At 43.7% G+C, this 23,016-nt stretch overlaps 1 protein-coding gene across 1 annotated transcript; it reads left to right on the plus strand.

Moving 5' to 3' along the window:
- The first annotated feature begins 9,120 nt into the window (after positions 1-9,120).
- FITM2 (fat storage inducing transmembrane protein 2) lies at positions 9,121-16,635 on the plus strand. The gene is made up of 2 exons (XM_062589239.1): positions 9,121-9,293; positions 12,091-16,635. Exons 1-2 carry the CDS (start codon positions 9,121-9,123, stop codon positions 12,731-12,733), a joined length of 816 nt encoding a protein of 271 aa, XP_062445223.1. The 3' UTR covers positions 12,734-16,635.
- The last annotated feature ends 6,381 nt before the right edge of the window (positions 16,636-23,016 follow it).

Below are 23,016 nucleotides of genomic sequence, written 5' to 3' on the forward strand. Positions count from 1 at the left end.
TTTTTAAAAAAGTATATATGGACACAAAATACTCCCAAGGGGCATGACTGCAGAAACCGGTCTGCTGCAAAAGTTCTGGGAGCAACAGTTCTGGGAGCGAGAGCTGAAGTGGTGAGGGGTTCGGACCTGGGGTTCTGGGGTAGGTCTCACTGTCAGTGATTTGCTCTCTTAGCTGAGCAGAGAGGAAGCATCCCAATCTGTGTGGTTTCCCAGGGGTCATGCTTCAACTGTGGTGCTCTGGCTGATCCTTGGCATTTTTCTTCCCTCTAATCAGAAACAAGTTGTCACTGTGCTGCCCAGCAGAGTCCCCAGAGCATGTCAAAGCCAAGCTGAGATGAAGCCAGTCCTGGGGACTGCAGCATCTCCCTTATGAGGAAAGGCTGCAAGAGCTGGGCCTGTTTAGCCTGGAGAAGACTGAGAAGGGATCTTAGCAATGTCTATAAATTCCTTGAGGAAAGGTGTTAAGAGGATGGGGCCTGACTCTTCAGTGGTGCCAAGCTACAGGACAAGAGGCAACAGGCACAAACTGAAACAGAGGCAGTTCCATCTGAACATGAGGCAAAACTTCCTTCCTGTGCGGGTGATGGAGCACTGGAACAGGTTCCCCAGAGAAGGTGTGGAGTCTCATTCTCTGGAAATATTCAAAACCCACCTGGACACAATCCTGTCTAGTGTGCTCTAGGTGACCCTCCTTGAACAGGGAGGTTGGACTAGATGATCTCCAGAGGTCCCTTCCAACCTCAACCATTCTGTGATTCTGTAAAACTCACTTTGCACAGCTAACACCTCGGACTCCTGAGTGTGCATTGGGGAATGACAGTCTGGATCTTCACAAATTAATAAAAAGGTTATGTGATGCTGTATCTTGTGGTACTGCTGGCTCACAGTGACCAGCGTTAAAATCTGTGATAACAGGTGGGAGACACAATGTGCTTTCTTCTATGAACAGCTGATATGAACCTGGAGTAACTAGTATGAATGAAGTGGTTATAAAAATTACATTAGCTATGCTAAGAGCGGAACTGGTCCTCTGGCCTTCTCTGTGGATGAGAAGAAAAGGACCTGCCCATGGAAAATGGACCCTGCCATTCAACATGTGGGAGGATGAGGACCCTTCCAGTTTGTACAGCGTGCTAAGGGGGGAGAGCTGCAGGCTGCTGTGTTGTAGATTTTTGTGTCCATCCGTGTCCTGAAGTGGTTCAGTAAATCAGTACAGCTCACCCCTGGCCTGCCAAAGCCCGTACAGCTGTCTTGTACAGATGACTGTTGAATCAATGAGGAAGGTTAATAGATTCTGACAAATATTTACCTGTTCCTCTGAGTTCACAAAAACCTCACTCCAGCCCAAGCTTTGAAGTAGAGTTCAAAGCCCCAACAACACTGACATCTCTGGGGCTGTGAGCTCTCCCTGATGTGCAAAACTGCTGCTCCGTGAGGATGGGAAGCAAGCTGCTGGCTCTCCTCAGAGAGCACCTGGTGCTGTGCTGGCATCTGGCATAATCTTTCACAGGGTCCTGCCGATTCCTCCACACTGCCAATTGTTCAGGGCCTATGTTAAAGAAACAGCCCAAAGAAAGGGTGTTCTCAGCAAAGCTGAACACACTTCTCATGTATTTTCCCTAACCTCTGAATTATGTCAACAGAGATGGGATCGAGTCATATATCTGCGGTGTGTTTGTATTTTTTAAAAAATAGCTTGTTTGAATTGTACAAATAAATACTTCTGAAAAAGATTCTTGTTTCTCTAAAGGAAGCTGGTAAATGCTCTGATTTCGTTACAGCACTAGGATTTGGCTTTAATTTTATATTTTACCAAGCTTAATGCTAGGGGTTTTTTGTTTGTTTTTGTTTTTCTTTTTTAATTAAAAAGGAGTGAGAAAGCTGTTTATCCTAAGAGCAGATACAGTCCAGGCAGTGGCAGCACAATTTTTCTTTCTGTCCACCTCCTTCTCGGGCTGTAGGTAGAATTTCCATGTGCCTTCAGGTACCAGCCTTTCTGCCAAAGTACCACACTAAGAGGTGCCACTGAGGACAGTGGCTTTGTAAGACAGATACCTGTCCTCTCTGAACAGCCCTGAGACCCAGCAGTTAATTTCCCACTGCTAACAGATGATCACCCAGTCATCTGTCAGTCTGGACCTGATTTACACTGACCAAATGGTGGAGCCTTCCATCCCTTCATCCCACCTTGTTAAGGGGTAGAATGGAGCACTGTATCTTGGGATCCATTCTTGGCAGCATGGGACCTGCTGCCTCCATCAGAGCTGAAAAGCAACCACAATTCGTTCCGCTTCACGTCAGGGAGCTGGACTGGATCACAGTGGACCAGTAATTGTCCTGCTTGTATCTGATGCCTGACAGTCAAACCGCATCAGAAACTCCATAATAAATGCTTCATGTTTAATTGGTCCTTCTGAAGTGTTTAATCCAAATTGCTGTTCTCTTATACTTGCAGAATGCACGTGGGACCTTCCCTCTGAGCAGCCAGGAAAGCTGAACGGCACACCACAGCAAAGCAATTGTTTCCTAATCTGTCCAGAAGCTAAAGGAAACTGTCTTGGCTGGAAAGGACCTGTGATAAACCCAGATCTTGCGGCCCTGGCACCAGCAGAGTTCTAGCTTCTTTGTGGGGCAAAGCATTTCTTCGCTGGCCAGTCTTCCCAATAGCTGAACTGAGGCTTGCTTGCCATGCACCTTTGCAGTCATCTCACTGTCTTTCTCCCCATCCTGTCTTTCAGGTACCACCTCTGGTTGATTATTGCATAGTGACAAGCTCCACGACCGCGGGCCTCCTCATCTCCTGGTCTGACAAAGGTCTAAGTGTGGGACAGAGACCTACAGGGAAAGAGCACGGGCGAGGCAAACAGGAGACGTTCAGCTTGCTGAACACAGGAAATCAATAGGTAACGCACTGAACAAATCACTTGTAAAATAATAATAATTTGTTCTATTAATTTAAACTTTATAATGCTATCCAAATTAAGACCATGACAATAGGTCAACTGGATATTCAAAATGCCCTGTAAATTTATTTTGTAATTATATTTTATCTACAGAGCATTTCAGTAGTTGTTATTGCCAGGGGAAATTCAAATCACATTACATTTCATGTAATTAACCAAGCCAGTAAAGCTCAGATTAGACATTATGTATATTTGTTAAATTTTGCATTTAATATTTGCAATTATATATTTGACTGAAATAGCCACAGCTGTTTGTTATGTGGTTTGTACTAGTTATCCAGTCAAGAAACCATAAGTGTTAACTTTGGTCCCTGCAGCAAATCAAGACAGTCAGTTCCAAATTTTACATCTGAATATATGATTCTGACTTTTTCCAGCAAACATATGGGCTAAAACTATGCATTAGTAAAGTTTAAAAAGTTCATACATCTGAATTTGAATGAATATTCACAGACTCACAGACCACTTCCTTCCCATATTTGCTCAGTTCCAATAAACAGTAGTTTTTTCCTTTAACAAAACAAAACAAAAAAAAACCCCCACAACTTGTACAACAGAGCAGTAGCTCAAGGGCAACCCAGCAAAAAGATTCATGGAAACTGTTACGAATTTTGCATGATGTTAAATCTGTGATTGATAATCATTATGGAAAGTGAATAAATGGAAGCAACAAATAACACGTGTAGCACATGACCAACAAATGTTAAATCACACCGAACAGGAGTTACTTATGAGTAATGAAGCTGCTTTGAAAGTACTGTCCACTAAGCCTGCAGAAAAAATACACAGTAGCTACCTCCAAAAAACAACACTGAAAATCAAATTATTTCAAATATGCAGGTGTTAGAAAGTGAGGATTTTCTTTGAATATAAAAGGCATACATCATACTGTGCAAAAATGCAAACTGAGCCAGATGTTTTAGCAAGGAGTTATGCACACAACTACCATAGCTGCACTCAAAAGTTAGGTAATCAGAGATAAACATTGCTAATTAAGATCATTTTATGCCCAGATGCATGTACACTTAATATGAATCATATATTTTTCATCTTATGCCCATTTTATCTTTTAATGGGCTGTTTAATTTGCAGTGTAGTAATTACATCTACATCTTTGAACTGTTGCTATTTTTAAGCTTTTCAGACTGTTACTGTATCCCTCTGGAACCTCACAATTATAAAACTTAGAAAGAAACTTAGGAGGGAGTAAAATATAACTGTCCTGATTTCCCGCTCAGGATATGGGAATATAAAGGTTAAGGAGCTTGCCTACAGCTGCAGAGGGAGTTTCTGTCAGAGCCACAAATTAGAACCAGATCCTCTGAATCCATATTCAGGGCCCTAATCACAAGACCATTCTCTTCTGTAAATTTAAACCTGTCATTAGTCTGCTTTGCTGAAATCTGACTGTGCAGAACAAGAAATATAAATATTTTGTAGCAGTAGGTATTAATTGGTAGCTTTAAAGTTTGCACCACTGAGAACTGAATTGGTTCTTTATTACTTTGCCCTGTGTCCCAAAATATTTTGATCTTTGGATACAACCACCAAATATGCTGAAAATTCCCTTCAGCTAAGATCATACCCTTTATTCATTTAAAGAGAGTTTGAGGGGAAATGTATGACCTGCAGAGGTTTTAATGCTGCATCCAGGGATAGTTCAGTCTGTAAAATTACCTGGGGTTAATTTCCATGATTATTTTTTTCCAAAATTCTTGGGGTTTCAGGACTGGGAAAGACCTTTCCTATGTTTGAAGAGCCACACAGGCTGTGCAACACTATTTTCTTCTGTTTCTTGATTCAGCATTTCTGCTGTAAACATACTGTCCATTCACAAGTGAGTAACCCTTAGTGGTGCATACAGCAGGAACAAGCCAGGGCCTTGTGTACAGAGCATCCCTTGCCACTAGAAACGGGCAAAAAAGATCCAGGCCCATGTGCTGGGAAGGCTGTCACACCTGCCCGAGAGAGATGTTCAAAGGCACTGCTGATGCATGAAGGAACAAAGCAGCTCTTATTCAAGCTGACAGTGAACAGAGGAGGCAGCAAAGCTGAAAGCACTGAAGTTGAAGGACACTGTCTCAGCAGAGGGCCAAAACTATCTTAAATTTCAGGCTTAAGCTCCCATTAGGCAAAGAAAATACAGCACAAATTATGCTTAGGAAGCACCTTTCATGCAAACATCCCAGCACACTTAACAATCAAACTCAAACACAATCAATCATGGTGATGTGAGCAGAACTCACCAAGGAAAACAGAGAGAACAAGTGAGGCTTGGAAAGAATGAGTGGCACCGCCACTAAAAGCACATGGTTTCCATATGATTTTCCTTTCTCCCACTGTGGGAGTAAGAGCGGGCAGCTGAGGTAGATGGTCCCCTGGGCTGAAAAGCAGGCAGAACATGATGGATAAGCAGATGCTACTGGGGTTGAGGAACCCTCTTAAGCTGGGAAGAGAGCAGGTCTCCCAGGTCCAGATGGGCAATTATGGTGGGATATCTCAACTCCATCAAATGTCTGGCCACAGGCTGGCTCTGCCTGTCCTGCAGGGCAGTGGGCTCTGTGAGGAGGAGGCGCAGGTCCAAAACGTTATTTGTGCTCTGGTGTCCCTAGGAGAGAGATTCAGTCTCTCTCTAACACAAAACCTAGTGCAGGTGTCTGGAAAAGTGTTCTTTGGAGTATATCTTCCCTGAAGTACAGACCAGCCTGTAAGGACCCACCTCAGCCCAAATTCAGGTCAGAAAAAGAACCAAAATCACTTTTTTTTTTTTTTTTTTTGGGGGGGGGAGGGGGGTAAAAAATTGTGTGACTTTTCTTTCTCCTCCACACACCTTTCTTTGGTTGCAATAGCGAGCAGTGGACTTAGAAATCCCATAAAGAAAAGAATCCTCTGCCAAATTCAGGAGACTTAGTCTGAACTGAATTCTCAGCTCAAACAGTCAAGCTCCTAGGTACTTCTCCACAGCAAATCCCCAGACCTTTCACAATTTTTTTAGTCTGGAACAGCTTAGAGCTGGAAAGCATCCTTGCTAGGACACTCATGACAACTGAAGTTCCCACAGGGTTTCATCAAAGGATTGAACAACGAAAGCTCCAGCAACCCATTCTGGGCATGGCTCTAAGGCATGATCAGCTTTTCAGTAACGACCTTGCCTCCTTGTGACAGGCAACATTTTTGGAGAGTGTCTAGCACAAAGAACTTGTGAATTGCAGCCTCCTGATATTACCCAAGAGACTGTTAAACCGCAGCTGCATATTCTGATGCAACATCATTTACTCAGCATCTAAGTGACAGCAGTCACAATGCAGCACCAAGAGTCTGAACCTAATGTCACAGACTTGCAAAAAACAAGAAAAAAATAAGAAGGTCTGAATCTTATTTTCACACACACATCTTATTTTAGGCACCCAAATCTGATGTACAGTTGTCCCAGGCTCCTGACAAGATTTGCTAAGGCTCAAGTTCTCCCTCCACTGCCTGTTTATTGAGATTAGGATGACTAGGTTCCTAGATTAGGATCCTAAATTCTGCAGAAGGTATCCTTTCCACTCAATTTCCCTCATCTTTGGATCAAGTGGTCAAAGTGAAATAGACCTACAACAGAATTGCTGGGATGAGATAAATGCATTTTCTAAGTAACTAAATGCCTTAAAATAATAAAACATCAACTCAAAGCATCATTGTTCTTGCTCCAAAAGTACCTTACATATCATGGAACTGTAGGAACAGGAAAGATTTCCTCCCAACCTGCCACAGCTCAGGAGTAAGGACATTCTTACAAGGTGCATTGGATCTTATTTCAAACCTCTGCTCAGGTAGATGGGATCTGCACTTTCACATCACATGTCCAAGTCAGTGCCCTGAGCTTAACAATGCTTAACAACTCCTCTTCAACTCTGTAAGTGGTGCTACATCCTCTAATACCTCTATTTCAGTGCATTTTGAAGGCAAAATGTAATTTCTCAGTGAAAGAGAAACAATTTGAGGGTTTTGGTTCAAATTAAACCTTTAGTTCAAACAGAAAATCATTATGTAGTCTGGAGTATTTCAGCTTGAATCAGGCAGTGATCTGGTTATAGAAGAAGATTTGAAGGTCAGCCACATCTGCTATATTTCACAAGTTAGTTCTTTTCAATATAACTTTTATCTGTCACAGTTCTACCAGCTGGCTCTGACAACTCTTTGATAATCTTTTGCAAATCCCTCAAGCATATACCCTATTTTCTTGTTTAAGGTGTAAAAGCAGTTTCTGCAGTTTTAAAACACCTAAATTCTGCTTCTCTGCTTTTCTGTTAAGGAAATGTGACTGACTTCTTAGAAGGATTATTGGCTTTGGCTGGTGGCACATGGCAGCAAACACACGGCAAGAAAAATAGAGATTTACTTTAAATCTGCAGGACACCTGGAACCCAGTTGAGTTTTGCTCACTGCACTTGCTAGAATTCATGATTTACAGAGGTAATCCTCAGACATTTCAAGCTGAGCTCAAGATAGACAAATTTCCAGCCTATGCCATCAACTCCATTCATCTGGAACAGGTGCCAAGCTTATGAAATCTTGCTGCAACATGGTAGACTCCACAGCACGCTTCATTAACAGCCAGCCAAGCAGCTTGCCATCTCCAGCTCACAGACACTGAAAACAATCTGAAGATCAGAGACTCAAACCTGTGAGGCAAAGGAAGGAAAGTTTCAAAGGCAGCTGGACTCACAGAAGGGGATTTAGGCAGACAATGCTGAACTCTGTGAAACCTGCTCCCAGGCCTTGTTATCCTCACTCATTTGAGTGAACGCAGCTGTCTGTCTTTTCTAATTCAGGGGTATGATGCTGTGGCTAGAAGTACCAGACGTGATCGTGGCAGTCTTATTAAAAACAACGTATAATAAATTGCCAAATACCATTTACCCTGGATTGCCTTCTTAGCTAAAACTCGCTGTATCTACCAGAGTTTCCTCTATGTCAATTGACTTTGATGTATCCTTCTGCTCTTTCGGCCTAGATGTTGTCATAGATTCGCTGATGATGACTGAAGAAAAAGGCTTTGGAATGCACTCTGGTAAGAAACATTTTCTTATCCTGTCTCTGATGGAGTCTAGTTTTCTTTCTTTTTTTTTTTCTTTCTCATATTTTTATCACCAAGGCCATTGGTATGAATACAGGCTCTTTGTTCACTTAGCAGTTCCTCTGCTCAGCGCTTTTTATTAAAAAAAAAAAAAAAAAAAAAAAAAAAAAAAAACTCCGTTGAAATGATAGCACCAGCAGCTCAATGGATTAAAAAGGTCTCAAACACCATACGGTGACAGTGAGGCAATGCTCAGACAACGCTGCTTTCGGCTGTGAGCACGCGTGGTGAGAAGTGGAGGAGTCCTAGAGCTCCAGAAACACCTTCTCCCACTACCCAGAAAAAAATCCTGAAGTCCTACTGAATGAGCAAATTCTCAAATTTTCTCTTGAATGTTTTAGCAAGAAATACTCTCTTTAAGGGGAGCCAGGTGCCTGACCCTGGCAGGGATGGGTACCACTTTGCGGCAGAGGTGAATTAGCCTGGTGGCCCACTGAGTGTATCTGTCCTCATTTCTGCTCTGGAAGCAACCGAGCAGGTGGTAAAGATGCAAAAAACCACCTTAGCTCTCATTTTGACAGGTTCCAGTGCGAAACTGAAGTAAACACGAGCTTTTGAGTACACGGTTTACTCTGTGGCGTACACTGAAGACCTCACTAGGTTTAAGAAACGTTTCTCCGTGGCCTCTCGGGTGTGTTTGGAGCCGACGCTCCATTTTACGGCGTTCCACGCGCGCTGGCGGGGACTCAGCCCAGCACCAGGCCGGGCTGCGCTACGCTCGGCAGTCCCGGCGCTCCCGTCCCTTGCTGCGGGACAACGCAGGTGCCAGCAGGCCTCCCGCGCTACTGTCGCGCCGGTGGCGGCGCCGACCCCGGGCCGCTGCCGCAGCCCGCGCTCCCCCGCGGAGCCCCCGCGAGGCGCCGCCGCCCTCGCGCGCAGCGGCCGCGCCGAGCCCGCCCTGCTGAGGGCGCATGCGCCCGCCCTGCCCTGCGCATGCGCCGCGGCGCCGCGAGGGGGCGCGCGGGCGGTGCAGGCGCGGCGTGACGCGGCGTGACGCGAGGCGGCGTGACGCGAGGCGGCGCGGCGGCGGGCGCCATGGAGCGGCTGGAGCGGTGCGGGCGCCGGCTGCGCGCCGGCCTGGCCGCCTGGCGCGTCCGGCCGCGCCTGCCCTGGCTGCTGCTCGCTATCGCCCTGCTCGGGTCCGCTCTCAAGGACGGCGACCTGGTGCCCGAGACGCCCATGCAGAACAAGCGCAACCTGCTCAACGTGTGAGGAGGGCCGGGGGGGCGAGGTGGGATCCTGGGGGTCCGGGCGGTGGCAGTAGGATCCTGTGGGGCTGGGGGGAGGTGCGTGGGGTGGGAGTCTCGTAGGGTTGGGGGGTTCTCCAGGGCGGGGAAGGCCCTATGGAGCCGAGTGGGGCCTGTAGGCTTAGGGGGCGGGTGTGGGTTCCCGTGGGGTAGGGAAGCCCCATGGAGTGGGGCTGGGAGGGGAGCCGCCGCTCACGGAGCAGGGTCCCGTAGGGCTGGGGGGGCCTGTGGGGTGCGAGCGGGGTCCAGTGGGGTTGGGAGTGGCGGTCGCAGAGGGTGGGGGGTCCCATGAGGTGCGAGGGTCCTAGGGGTTGGGGGTGGCCCATAGGTTGGTAGTGGGGGTCCCGGGAGACTGTGGGGAAGAAAAGGAGTCCTGCAGGGCTGGGAGGGTCCCCTGGGGTGGGAGTGGGTGTCTGGTGGGGCTGAGGGTGGCCCTGTGGGGATTCCCAGTCTGGAGGGTCCCATGGGGTGAGGCTCTCACAGAGCTCGGGGTGGGTCCCGTGCGGCTCGGGGAGGGGGGTCCAGTCTCAATGGGAGCTGGGGATGTCCTCGGGGAGCTGGTGGGGGGCAGGGGCGGTGCCAGGCTTTCCTGCCTCCCTTTGCCCTCCCCCGGGAAGGACGGGGCTGCGGTGGGGGGCTGGCGGCCCAGCCAGGCCGTTTGCCTGGGGAAAGGAGGGCATTGGGGGCACATGGCTGCTCCTGCCCTCTGAGAGGGCAGCGCTTAGCGGAAGGTGGCTTTGAAATAGCTCTGAGTCACCTAGAGAAATCTCGAGTGCCACGTGATTGCAGAAGAGAAAGTAAGTCCTTAAGTTAGTGACAGGTTAAGAAGTAATGTTTATGTGCTAGACCTGTTCTTGCAGGTTGCAATGCTGGTTTCTGACTGTTAGGTTTTATGGTCTCACATTTTGTGTAATCTCCAGGACTTGAAGATTTCCAAACCACTGGCTTTTCTTGCTCAGTTATTATTGATAGATTGGAATAGGAGAACAAAGATTTTTTTTTTCCTCTTGTAGGTCCTGGTTAGTTTTGAGTAAACTACTAGTTACTTAATTGATCTAAAACCAAGCTAAAGAAAATAAGTCTTGATCTCCTTTGTGGAAGCAGGATTATTGCAGTTCTTTCCTAGTGGTTAGGCAATGATTTGACTGGCTCACTGGTCCTTTAAAACTGTTGTTTGAACATTTTAAATGGCAATGAGGAAGCTAATGATCTTGGGCCAGTGCACATGTGCTTTACCTGTTGTAGATCAGAAAATAAAGCTAAAATTTGTGTTCTCCCTTGTGGGGGGGGGGGGGGGAATTTGTCACTTGGTGATGTGAGATTACGAAGTGAAACTGATCTGACAGTAAAAACATACTGGAGTTCAATTTTATCATTTCTTTTTAGATAAAGGAAGTCCTCATATACTGAGGGTTTCTGACACAATTTTTTCCCCAAGAAATTACTTGTCTGCTGGTTTGCTGAGAGCAGTCATGTTAGCAGCCTTTCTTGCTTTTAACTGTCTTAATAAAATGAGAACTTTATTTTTAATTATTATTGCATGGCAGCGGCTGTAGTTGCCACACAGATGCCCTTCTACTGTTAAGTGTAAAGAAAGTAGTCCCCAAAATCTTGGGTAAAGCTATAACAGTTTTTGTTAGAGTCTTAATGAAGAAACAAAATTCTCTGTCCTGCATGTTTTTATCTTAGATGCTGAGGTGCATTATAATAAAATAAGTTAAATTATTGTTATGCCTAGCTGTAGCTCAGTCACAGACCAAAATCCTGCTGTCTCTGTTTTTCAAGCACGGATGTGGATAAAGGGGTGACGCACAGTTCCCCTCTCCCACCAGTGGATAGGAAGGAAGGCTGCACTGGGAAGTGCTGATGGGAGAAAGAAGATTGTAGACTACAGTCTCTAGCTCGTGAATAAATGTGTTTGTACCTGCTCCATTTTAAAGCATGGAAAAGGAAAGAACTGAACAATCCTGTCACATCTTAAGCTGGATATTGGCTTGTTATGAGGATTCTGTAGGCATTACAGCAGAAGTTTTCAAGGTGGGTAGTGAATTTGTAGATGAAGGGATTTGTGTATGCTAAGGGAAAGTTTCCTTCCGCTGGAGAGACAGAAAGGAACACGCACATATGTACTATTCTCTTTATAATGTGGTAACAGAGGAGGGATGTCATGGGATGATCAGAGGGAACAGCCAGCCTTTCTCCTGGGCATCTCATTCAGTATTAAGAGGGCAAAGGGTTGTGGAAGGCTTTGAAAGCAAAGATGACTTGAAATGGAGGAGAAGAGAAAATCTGAGAGTCAGAGAAAAGATTACTGTGGTCAGGGTGGCAAGTTAAGAAAAGGTTATTTGCAACTGCATTCTGATCAGGGCAGAGTTGAATGGGTTTGGAGGGTAAAGGCAACTGCAGTAACTGAAGCACAAGTCTGCTCGGCAGTCTGCATGAGAGCTCTAGGTCTGAGGGAGAGCTGCCTGAGAAATAGTTGGAGACTTGGTTGAGGAAGTGTTTGGGTGTTGGCCTGAAAGGTAGTGGAGCAGGTAACCCATAATATTTGAGAAAGGAAGTAATGGGGAGAGGATTAACATTTTAACTATACTGTACTTTTTTTTTTTTTTTTGGGGGGGGGGGGGACATGTGCCTCAGTGAGGTAGCTCTGAACAGTGACTTTAAAGCTATTTATGCAGTCCCACTTAGCCAGCTCGCTCCTGACCCACATGAAGTTTCATACATATATGTTTCTCTTTTGGCTTTTCTGCGGCAGGTACTTTGTCAAGGTAGCTTGGGCCTGGACGTTCTTGCTTCTGCTGCCCTTCATCGGAGTCACCACCTACCAATTCGCCAGGAGCAAGTTCCTCTATGGTCCCACAAAGAGCATTCTGATAGTGCTGCGGCGCCTCAGTGCACTGCTGGTGGGTACTGCCGTCTGGTACGCGTGCACTAGACTCTTCATATATGTTGAGAATCTCACTGGCATGTGCTCTACCTCAAATGAACTCAATGAGCCTCGCCGGCTCTATGCCAACAAGCAGGAATGCCACCAGGACAACGGGATCTGGAATGGTTTTGATATCTCGGGGCACTGTTTTCTTCTCTCCTACTGTGCTCTGATGATCGTGGAGGAAATGTCTGTGCTGGAAGGCTTGTCTGTAGACCAGAACTCTAGGCTGCGTGTTGTGATCAACGGTCTGTTTGTTGCCTTGTGTTTTCTGACCATGATCTGGGTGTTCATGTTTTTATGTACTGCTGTGTATTTTCATGACTTCAGCCAAAAGCTTCTTGGTGTACTGGTAGGTCTGACGGCTTGGTATGGGACATACAGGTTCTGGTACTTGAAACCCTTTTCTCCTGGACTACCTCTCCCACATATTCCTTCGAGTTCAAAGAAATACAGTTATAGCAGATAAAATAAGTTTTTAAAATTTTTGGATTTTGTTTTAAATACTGACATAGTTGAATGTAGGAGTGGTTACGATATTTCCACTGTAAAGAACAAGGTGATGAGCTGGGGAAGAGAAAATCAAATCTTGACTAGCTGATCCTTCACTGGCTGGCAAATAGTAATGATCTGTTTCCTGGTGAGGAGAAAAACTGGTATTGCAAAAAGGCAACTCATATTTGGGAGTTACTGTCTGTGGTGTTTGTATTCTCAGCCAAGAATCAGAAGTTGGTCCATTTCTGTGATCAAAAAATGGAAGAACAGATCCATGACTGACAGAGGGCTTTGCTCTTAAGAGTTTAACTTGTCTCAAATTATTTCTGCCTCTTCCCCTTTGGTTTATTTTTGTCAAAGTACTATGGATGATCCAACCCCTCCCCCCTCTTTTTTTTTGTTACTGTTTTTCAGTACTCCTACTTGTATTGCCTTAGGGAAAACTCTCATGACAGTGCTGCTGACTGTTGCAAAAGACAATTACCTATCAACACTCACTTGGTAAAGCAGTATATAGCTCAGCTGTGACCCTAGAACATCTCGTGTTACCAAGTGTTAAAGACACTAACTTGCCATAAATAATTCTTAGCATCTGCATTCTGTAGTGAAGAGAGTGAATCTGAGATCTGGTGTCTTAAGGAGGTTTTATCTTCAAATTCGTGCCTGCCTTTGAAAAAGAAACTCTTGGAAAAACAAGTCTTTATTTTTTCCTTTAAATGAAGTATTTGGAATAATATTGTGTCATTTTATTCTTGGTACAGAACCCCCCCCCAAACTCTTCCCAGTTCTGGTAAAGTATAATAAGAGAATGGAGGCTTAATTTTCTTTTAATCTTGTGAGTTGCACACTTTGCAACCAAGAGTACTGTCTGATGTGTTTCTTCCTGAAGAACAATGAAATTCTAGTGTTATGAACTTGTTAGCCTAACCAGTTATTTCCTGAATATTCTGCTTGGTGATAAATGAAACAAGATTTATCCTAAGAGCTGCAAAGCAGTATGCTTAAAGCAATATTTATTCTTACTTATCTAGCAGTATCAATAAGCTACTTTAATTTTGGTTGCACATATAGCTGTGGCCACTTCTGAGGTGGCTGGAAACCCACTACTGAATAAAACACTACTATGATGCAGTGAATTGGTATGAAATGGAATGGTTTTTATAAGTGTATTAATTAAACATTTAGCATAGTTTTTATCTTTAGAAGCTCTTTATTGTTTCATAAAAGCTTATTCATGTTGCAATTGCACAAAATTTGTTTGACAGCTGTAGTGATGAGTCAGACAACCAAAAAGTTCTGTAGCCTGTCTTTGGTGGAGACTGTGGACAATGTCCATTAATTTGATAGCCAACCTGATCAGTCCATAATGTTTAGCCATAAGTTCATTATTTTATTGAATTTGGAGTATGATGTGTGCCAAACCTGTAATCTTTTTTATTGTGTCCACAGCTCCTTTCCATTAAGAGAGCTGTGGTATCTGTAGTAAATATAAGTGTTAATGACACATTTATGGCCTGCCCCTGAGGAATGCTGACCTCCCTTGAATTTCCATTGAATTCAGTGTTAGGTGGGAGTAGTAGTGCATCCTCATAAGGTACAAATCATCTCACAGAAAGAAGCTGTTTCAGGAGGTTATATTTTTTTTTATCAAGTTCTTCCTTTTGTTTTTGCTTTAAACTGCCTTTAAGTTGCCTCTATGGAAAATTTGCACTGATTTAACTCATATTGGGTTTGACTAAAATTGTGTTTAAACAATGCAGATTCCTTTGCCAGACATTCTTTTGATGTAACTCAAGCCTGCTCGTAGTAGAGTTAAGCTAGACACTTTCAAGTCACTTTCATCCAGAAATAGGATTACATATGCAGATTGTTTTCTAATTAATTGCATTCAAACTCCCATTTTAGTTTTTTATGTACCTTTGCTACATAGACAAGGCCTATAAACAGGAATTGCTATTTATTTAACCAGTTGGATTGTAGAAGTTATCTTCAGCTCTATAAATATGTTTTGTGCAATCACTATATAAATATTTCAGTTTACTTCTAACTAGTATCATACAAATTATTTACTATTTGAACAGTGTTGGATATGGTTATATTCACAACTTTATTTAAACAACTAATTAAAGATACTTGAAAAAATTATCAGAGGTTGTGGCTTTCAGAATCTTTTCCTGGAGTCCGTAAAGGTAATGCTGCTGTTCATCATGTCCCTGAATGATCCAAGCTCCTGGTTTTCTTGTGATTACTTTGGTACATAATTGAACTGTCATTGATAATTCTGCAGTATTTGAATAGGATAATATGGCACAAATTCTCAAAAGTACAGGGTGTAAAAAAATGTCCAAGAAGGATTTCTAATTTGTCCCTGTTATGCCAGGCAGTTAATTATTTAGACAGGAGTTCAGTGTAACAAAGCAAAAGCCTAATCCATTGAAATATGCGGGGAAAAAAATCCTGTGCACTGTAGTACTATTTATGAGTTTGCAAATCATGGCCTAAGTTTCTTTCTTGGTACTCAGAGACCACTTGCTAACTGTTAGCTTAGAACAGCCCCTGAACCCCTGAGCTTTTCTTTGTGCCTTTTGACTCTATTTCAGAGTAAGTCTTAGTTTCCTTGTACTTTAACTGCGTTACTGTTCAAGTATTTGCCATAACTTTTACCTGATTCTACTTTTCCCTGCACTATTAATATACCTTTGTCATAGAATGTCATAAAGAAAAATGTGGACTCTGACAGATTTGCAGAAAAAAAAAATGCTCTGAATAGCTGGTTTTGATGTCTTCTACCAAAGGGACAGATCTGTTCTTCCCAGCCGTCAGCAGTTGTTAACCTGTTTAAAGTTTTTAAAACAAAGTGTTAATATATTTTTAAGATGAATGTTCACCTTTTGTAATGGATTCCAAAAGAAAGCAACTGTAATCATGAGAAAAAAATCGTTTTTTGTTTTTACTTTTCTGCATTAAAGTTAATTTAGTACAGCTTTTCTCTTGTTCTTGCAGAGATGTGTCTCCATGTCTGTAGAACTACCTGTGGAGTTCTTCTCTCCAACATCTTACAGCTACATTACTCTAACATGTTTGCTACTTTTTCTTTGCACATGTTGAAGTCTGTAGCTTATTTTGTGGATTCAGTATAGCAGTGCTTTCACAGAAATAGCGTATGGCCTGAGCGATGTGCGTGAGGGAGTTTTTGGTCTTGATGCCTTAAGGATTCTTCTCTGCTTGGGCCAGTAAGGAAATCAGCCAGCTAGAACAGAGTGGAAATTAGGATTCATTTCACTCTTATCTGGGAACTTCTTAAAAAATTTACTTTGTTGGAGGCAAGATCAGGCAAACAGAAAGATGTAGATCTTTTGTAAGATTCATCTGGACTTCATTCAGACTTTGAAACAAACTGAAACTGTGGTTTGATCCTTCCTGGAAGTCTTTGTTCTGTGACTGCTTCACTAATACAAAGTGGTCGTCTTGATTTACCGCTTTATTTCCGAACAGTGAAATTTAGGTTGTGGAGCAGCTGCAGTGAAAGAATCCTGTTTTCTGTGTTGACGCATTGTAATTAATGATAAAGTGAGAAACACCCAGTTACACTGTGTGGTGCACTTTAATGGAAAAACTGTACAGGCCACTGTGATGAATCTCCTGGAAAATCTGAGTCTTTGGTTCTGAGCAAAAGTCTGTGGTTACTTTTCTCAGTGAAATAGTACTTGTTTTCCCTCCTGTCCTCCACTGGCCTTTTCCAGCTCTTTGCCTTTGATCAGCCCGCATTTCTCTCTGTTCCCTTAGAAACGTGTTTCCTTGGATTATTTCTTGTCATAGCTTCCTCTCGCCTCCTGGAGCTCAGATTAGTAATAAATGCTCTTTACCTCTGTTAAATACACTCTTGCTCTCTTTTCTTTTTCTTTCCTGATGAAGTATTTTGCCAAAGCTTAAGATGAAAGTAACTAATACTAGCAAAAAAGGCTGTTGTGACTGTGAATTTATATGTAACCATTATTAAAAGCAAGTGGGCAATCACTGTAATAGTGTTTAATTGCCTGGAAAAAAAGCATGCGTTTAATTTATTGAAGCAGAACTAGATCTAATATGCATTAAACCATGGAAGGAAAGTGAAGGTAACTTGACAGTGCCAGTTGGTGCACTGGAGGAGCTGGCTTTGTGGTTTTCTCAGGGAGGAAGCACTGATCTTTCTGTAAAGAGTAGTTTCACCCAGATGTTTATTAATTCCTTTGGATGTGAGAAAGGTATGGGGACATCCAAGGTTACAAATTGAAAGACCAGAAATGAAAAGGACTATTTGGATTGAGTGCAGCCCTGGTGATTTCAGACAGCCATCTGGTAATATTTAGTACAAAAGATTGTCACCTGCCCTCAGCCTATCACAAAACACAAGCAATGCCACGTGCCCTGTAACAAGCTGAGCAAATTTTCTGTAAAGCTACGAATGTTGCGAGACTAACCAAGAGGAGCGTGGAACAAAAGTGAATACAAATGCTGGGTGTTCTGGCGTTTTTGGTTGGTTGGTTTTCAGCTTGCACTTCTGAAGGTTTTTTTTTCCATGTCCAGTCTAGGTTGATTTTGCAGTTTTAGGTCTTGTGTTTCCTTCATCATGCAATCTAATACTCCTGATCTGTGAGAAAAGGTTTTACTGTCAGGGCATATTCTTAGTGTAAATGTCAGTTCTCTGCTGAAATCTTTTCCCTGAATCCTGTGCCGGTGTTGTCCCTCAAAGCATTCACCTTCTCATGGGAAAGCGGAGAGCACAGCACTATCCAGGGGATGCACAACATGTTACTGTACCTGTGATAGGCTTAACAGACCATGTCTCAGCGCTGGAGAAAATTGAGCTAAGTAGGTTGTGGCTCAAAATAGTTGACTATGAAGGAGAGAGCTGGGCGAATTAATTAGAAATGAGGATGGGACCACATCATCAATTCAAGGTAAAGATGTGGATGACTAACAATAAAGATTGTTTGTGATCCACAAAGCCTCTTAGCCTTATTTCCATGTATGTGAACTGCTGCACCCAAACTGAGTAGGATTGTGGTATAATAGCGAATGACACGGTCAGCCCTCTGGAGTCTGCAGGTGACAGACAAGCACCACTTTAAAATGTACATGGTAGAGTGTGATTTTTAGATCAGTTCTCGGCTCTGTGCACCATTGCTATAATCTGACCTTACTATTTGGGTTTTTTGTTCCTATTTCTTTTTTTAGGAAGGCTGGAAGTGATGGAGGCTTTGGATTTTTAAGAGTCCCCTCCCCACACACAGACATTGTCATGATTTGAAGGTTGAGAGCTAAAATGGTGCCAGATTTCTTTTCTTCTTTTTTTAAGCTTTGTAGCCAGGAGTCCTCCTTGCTGCTCTTCTGTAGAGGTTGGATCCTAGCACATGAAATGGAAAGAAATTACTTTTCATAAGCACAAAGAGAAAGCAAGTGTTTCATCAGAGTTGCAGTAGAGTGATGTTGCCCTGTGGTGTAAAGAGTATGTGTGAAACAACTCTAAACTTCTTTTGCAAATTACCTAGTTCTGTGTCAAGAAGCGCCTGCAGCACTCATACACCCTCAGACCTTGTTACACTCTGTTATGATGGCAAAGTTGTTTTATTTGGATAACTCAACTGGAGCCAAAGAGAATTTAGGTCATGGAGAAGATGAGGTACTGGTAGGAAATGGGTGAGGCAGGAAGCAGTAAAAGTAGGGGAATGGACAATTTTTTTTTTTTTTAAGACAATTATTTCTAATTTATCCATTAGTCTGTGCTGTTAAAAGCTTATTCTAGCAAGACTGTCTCCTTTCTCTTCTTTCTCAGACGGTAGAAATTGGAGGTGCTTTGTCTGTTGATGCAGTTTCACAACCCATGGGCTCCTGACAATAGAAATATCCCTGTGAAAATGCTCACGTATCCCTGTGCTGCAGGACATGAAATCAAGGGAGTACAAGAGAAGAGAGGAAAGGAATAGGAAGGCAGAGAGGAATAAAAAAACAGGAGAGCTGAAAGTAGATCATGGTGCGGAGGAAAAAGTCAAAAAAGGAAGAGAAACCACTGTGAGCTCCCACACTCCCAAGGGCTGGTTGCTCATTAATCCTGTTCATCACTGAAGTGACATGGAGAAAGAAGTAATCTGCTCTGGCAACTGCTTTCTGCACAAACAGCCTTGGGCTGCAGCACACAGGTCACTCCTGTTTGCAGCCTCTGCCTTCGCTGCAAACTGCAGTCAGTGATCTGCAGCTGTGTTCTGACAAAGCAACTGTTCGTCTCAATTATTTATGGGATATGTGGTGTTCTTTGTTTCACTGTGAGGTATTTAAAGCAGATAGACTCTGTTTAATCCTTCAGAGGAAAGCATGCAAAATGGAGAGAGTGGAAAGATGATAATAAATACATCATTTGAGCGTATTAGCAAATCAGCTTGGGGGGGGGGGAGGGAAATAAAATGCATTATGGCAAAACAATTTTTCTAAGAACACAAGTTGCGGTGTTTTTTTCACTACTGCTTAAAACCTTAGATTCAGCATTGGAAATGGCTTGGTCTGAATCCTCTATATTTTGGTCACTAGGACCATGCTTTAGGAAATCATTTAAGGATATGGAGTCTGTCTCTGTTTACAAAATACGTGTGCAGATAGTTTCATTCCTGTTCATCTCTGCAGAGTTCAAATTCTTTGTTGTCTAGGAGCAGTGTGCTGAATGTGGGGTGGGGCTTTATTCTGTCCTGCAAAGGCAGAAGTAGTTTTTCCACAGGTTCCTGTAGTAAAAGGAGCTTTGCTGAGGACGTGAACAGAAGCAGAATTGCCCTCCCATCCTCCATTATTTCACAAGTGATTGCTGCTATGGAGTTACAATAGTTAACTCGTAGGCTGTACATTGTTTACTGGTTCTTTGATTAGTTAGTTTTAAATTCTATATTATCAACATTAAGAGGCCTTTCAGAAACCTGACACATTTAGTCAGTCAGCATCACCGTCTGCATTGTGGAAATTGTGTACGTGGATTTGGCTTCAATCACGACGAGGGCAGTGAATGACACCAAATGCAACTCCGTGTTAAATACTTTCACAAGCTCTGTTTTTGGTGTTTGCCTTTCTCAAGAGGAAATCCCATCTCAGAGGTGCTCTGAAGGGTCTGCATTTGATGAGCAGCCACTGATTTCTTGCTGTCTCATAATTGCAAGTTCAGCATCTCGGCACGGATGAGATAGCCCTCAGCTGCCTAAAAGCGTAGTTGTCTCTCAAACCCAGGGGGTTGAAAGCTAAACATATGCATGGATAAATAAAGCCATGTAGCGTGAATCTGTTACTCAGTGCTAGATGGAGACTTGGTGAATGCAAGGGAAGGCGGACCCCAAATGGGCTACTGGACTCGGATCAGGCACGCAGGAGTGCAGGGTGAGATGGTACAGCACAAGCTATTCCCTCTGTTGTCTAGTGTAGCTAAACTGGTGTTTCGGGGGTATCAGTTTGCTATCGATACGGTCAGCAGCAAACTACAAGGTATCAAAGAGCAGGCGTTTGCTCCAGGTAGTACCTCGGAGGTGCCTTCCCTTCCACCTTATCTCTCGGGCACTGCTGTTACCCCACACCTTGCTGAGAGCTGTGCATAAAGTCCTGGGGTGAGAAACGAGCTTTTGTGCTCATTTGGACATTTCTGTGTACAGGAAGTACCTTGGACAGTGAACGCTGGGCCAGTGCCTTGTTTGTGGAGATGTGGAAGTGAGAGTCTCCCCTTTTAAATGGAACTGGAGCAGAAAAAGTCTGATTAGGCTCAGATCAGGTAGAACAAAAGCAATTTCTTATTATGACAGTCTGCAATCACCCCAGGGCTGCTCCGCGGTAATTCGCTAATCCAGATCGATCAGCGCGGTAGCATTTATCTCCTGGCTCAGCGTGGTCTTTAATCAGTCCAGCCCCTACCCGTTGCAGTAATTGTCTTTTATCGCTCTTGCAGATTCCTTCTCCCTGGAGCAAAGTCGTGCCATTTTTTCATTGCCAGGTTAGGGAAACAGGGCTCGGTGGCAGGGAACACTGTCTGCCTCTCCAGCCTTCTCTGAATTTTCTTTATTTGGTCCAAAACAAAGGCCTGTTAGTGAATGTTACTAGCCAGTCCCCTCAGTGTCTACTGAGGTCCCTGTACAGAACGGACCACGACAGCATCTGTGGCTTCCCGGCACGCGTGGGGCGCCGTGACGGACAACTGCACGTGCACTGACCTGAACTGACCCGTGCCTTGTTCTAGCTGTTGGCTCTATTTGGCATCCTTGTAATATTTGCATTGTAGCAGTGTGTTCCAAAACAAAAATATATATTCTGCAGTGTTTATAGTTCTGATGTACTCCGTGTGATTTAAAACTTATTTTTTCATTTAAAAAGAAAAAGAGACAAATGCCAATCTTGCTAAGAATCTTTCCTCTGTCCCAACCTCAAGGCAAAATCTCAGGAACTGTGGAAGTATTTCTTCTCATTTCCTGGGTTTCCTGGAGTCGTAGCTCTATTAATATTTCTTTCTACACCTGGTGTGTGCATCAGCTCTTTGAAATCACCAGGGAATGTGTATGTAGAAAACTGACTAAGGCAGAAGGGAGGGTGACAAGGCAAGCATTTCATGTCAGTGTGGATATATAGCTGCTTGGGGGGGATTTAACATTGACTATTGGACCAGATGGACCATGGGTTGTTTGTTGTGTAGGAAGTGTATGTTCTTGTACCTTTCAGACTTAGTAAGGTGGATAGTTTTGGGAGACCCTCTTGTCCCTCTCCTCAAAATGCACCAAAATATCTACTTCTTCCAAAGTCGTCGATACTATAAAGCAAATATGCAGCCATGTTTGTGAGAACCTGTGTCCGCACTGGACAGCGCAAGCTGTAGGTGCTCAGCCAGCATGCCGGGTGGTGATTTGGGTTCTCCTGTGTGTGCCGCGAGGTTCTCATGCACCAAGAGGAAGAAGTGTGGGCCTAACCACTGGGAGGTGCCATGGTCAGTGCTGCATGGGTGACAGCGCACCAAAAGTGTGTCGGACCAGCCTATACAGTCATGACAAGCACAGTGTGAGTTTTGCATTTGTCCAAGCCCTGTGTGCTCATCCCTTGTAATTCCTGCTAAATACTCACAACTCCGTGACTGTCAGGTTGTATCGAGCACCAAAGCTCCTGGGAGATCCTGCAGCTCTCAAGTGCAGAAAGATCATTTTTGAGTCGGAGGCAGGGCAATTCCCGTCAGTTCAGCTATGCTTGGCATAAGTTACCAAGCCTGGAGACAGCTTGCTAGGAAGCACTGGAGCGCTCTGAGAACCATTTGGAGAAGGTCCTAGGAGGCCAAGCACTCCCAGAAGTATGTGCCTTGGAAGGGGAACGTGTATTGTTTCCATGTGTGGTTCACACCAATGCAGGGCATGAGAAATGGCACAAACCACCTGCGCATCGCTCTGCACATGGGCATGCTTTGAAATAAGACTAAAAGGATGTTGAACACATTTAGAAATGTAAAGCAGTTACTCCTCCCATATGGTTTATTGAGGATCGCAGTTTTCAAAGCATGAGTAGCAGTGAGGCCCGTTATCTTTCCAACATGCAAAAGGCACAAGAAAGTGATAAATGTGATTCTGTGAGAAGTGTCTCTAAGAAAATACACAGCGAGGAAATGACAGAAAAGAGCCCCCAACGGAAGAGAAAGCCAAAGTGTCTTCAGGAAAGTGCTGAAAAGTTCTGAAAATGGTTGTATTTTTTCAGAGTCCCAATATGTTCAGTCGGTGAAAGATGTTTTGCAAATCCATGAAAGGAAACTCAAAGCAAAGAGCCACAAGGCTAAAGTTAATAATAGTGATTATCCCTTTCATGTGACAAAATTCAGGATGGAAGTCAGAATTATTTGTCTTAACAAAAACGTGCAGGGTTTAGTTAAAGGCAGACATGAAATCTTAAAAAAAAAAACACACAAAAAAAAAAAAAAAAGAAAAAACCCACCAAAACCAGATGTAGAAAGTGGATACATTCTAAGAACAGCTCAATAAAAAATATTTCTTTAGTGAAAACAATAGAAAAATGGATAATTAACATTAATCCACCTCGACTGCGACCAGCTACTGCACCCTGTCCCAACTGGCTGTGTCTTCCCTCTCCCGGGAGAGGCCTCTGAGCACAGCAATAGAGCGGCTTTCAGAAGCCTACTCTTCCAGGCTACTCGTGTGTGAAATGCGGCCGGTGAACGATTCGAACACATAAACGTAGAGGCCTGAGTATCCACGTCCCGTTGCTTAG

The sequence above is a fragment of the Rhea pennata genome, chromosome 16 (assembly GCF_028389875.1).
Source record: "Rhea pennata isolate bPtePen1 chromosome 16, bPtePen1.pri, whole genome shotgun sequence".
NCBI classification, from domain to species: domain Eukaryota; kingdom Metazoa; phylum Chordata; class Aves; order Rheiformes; family Rheidae; genus Rhea; species Rhea pennata.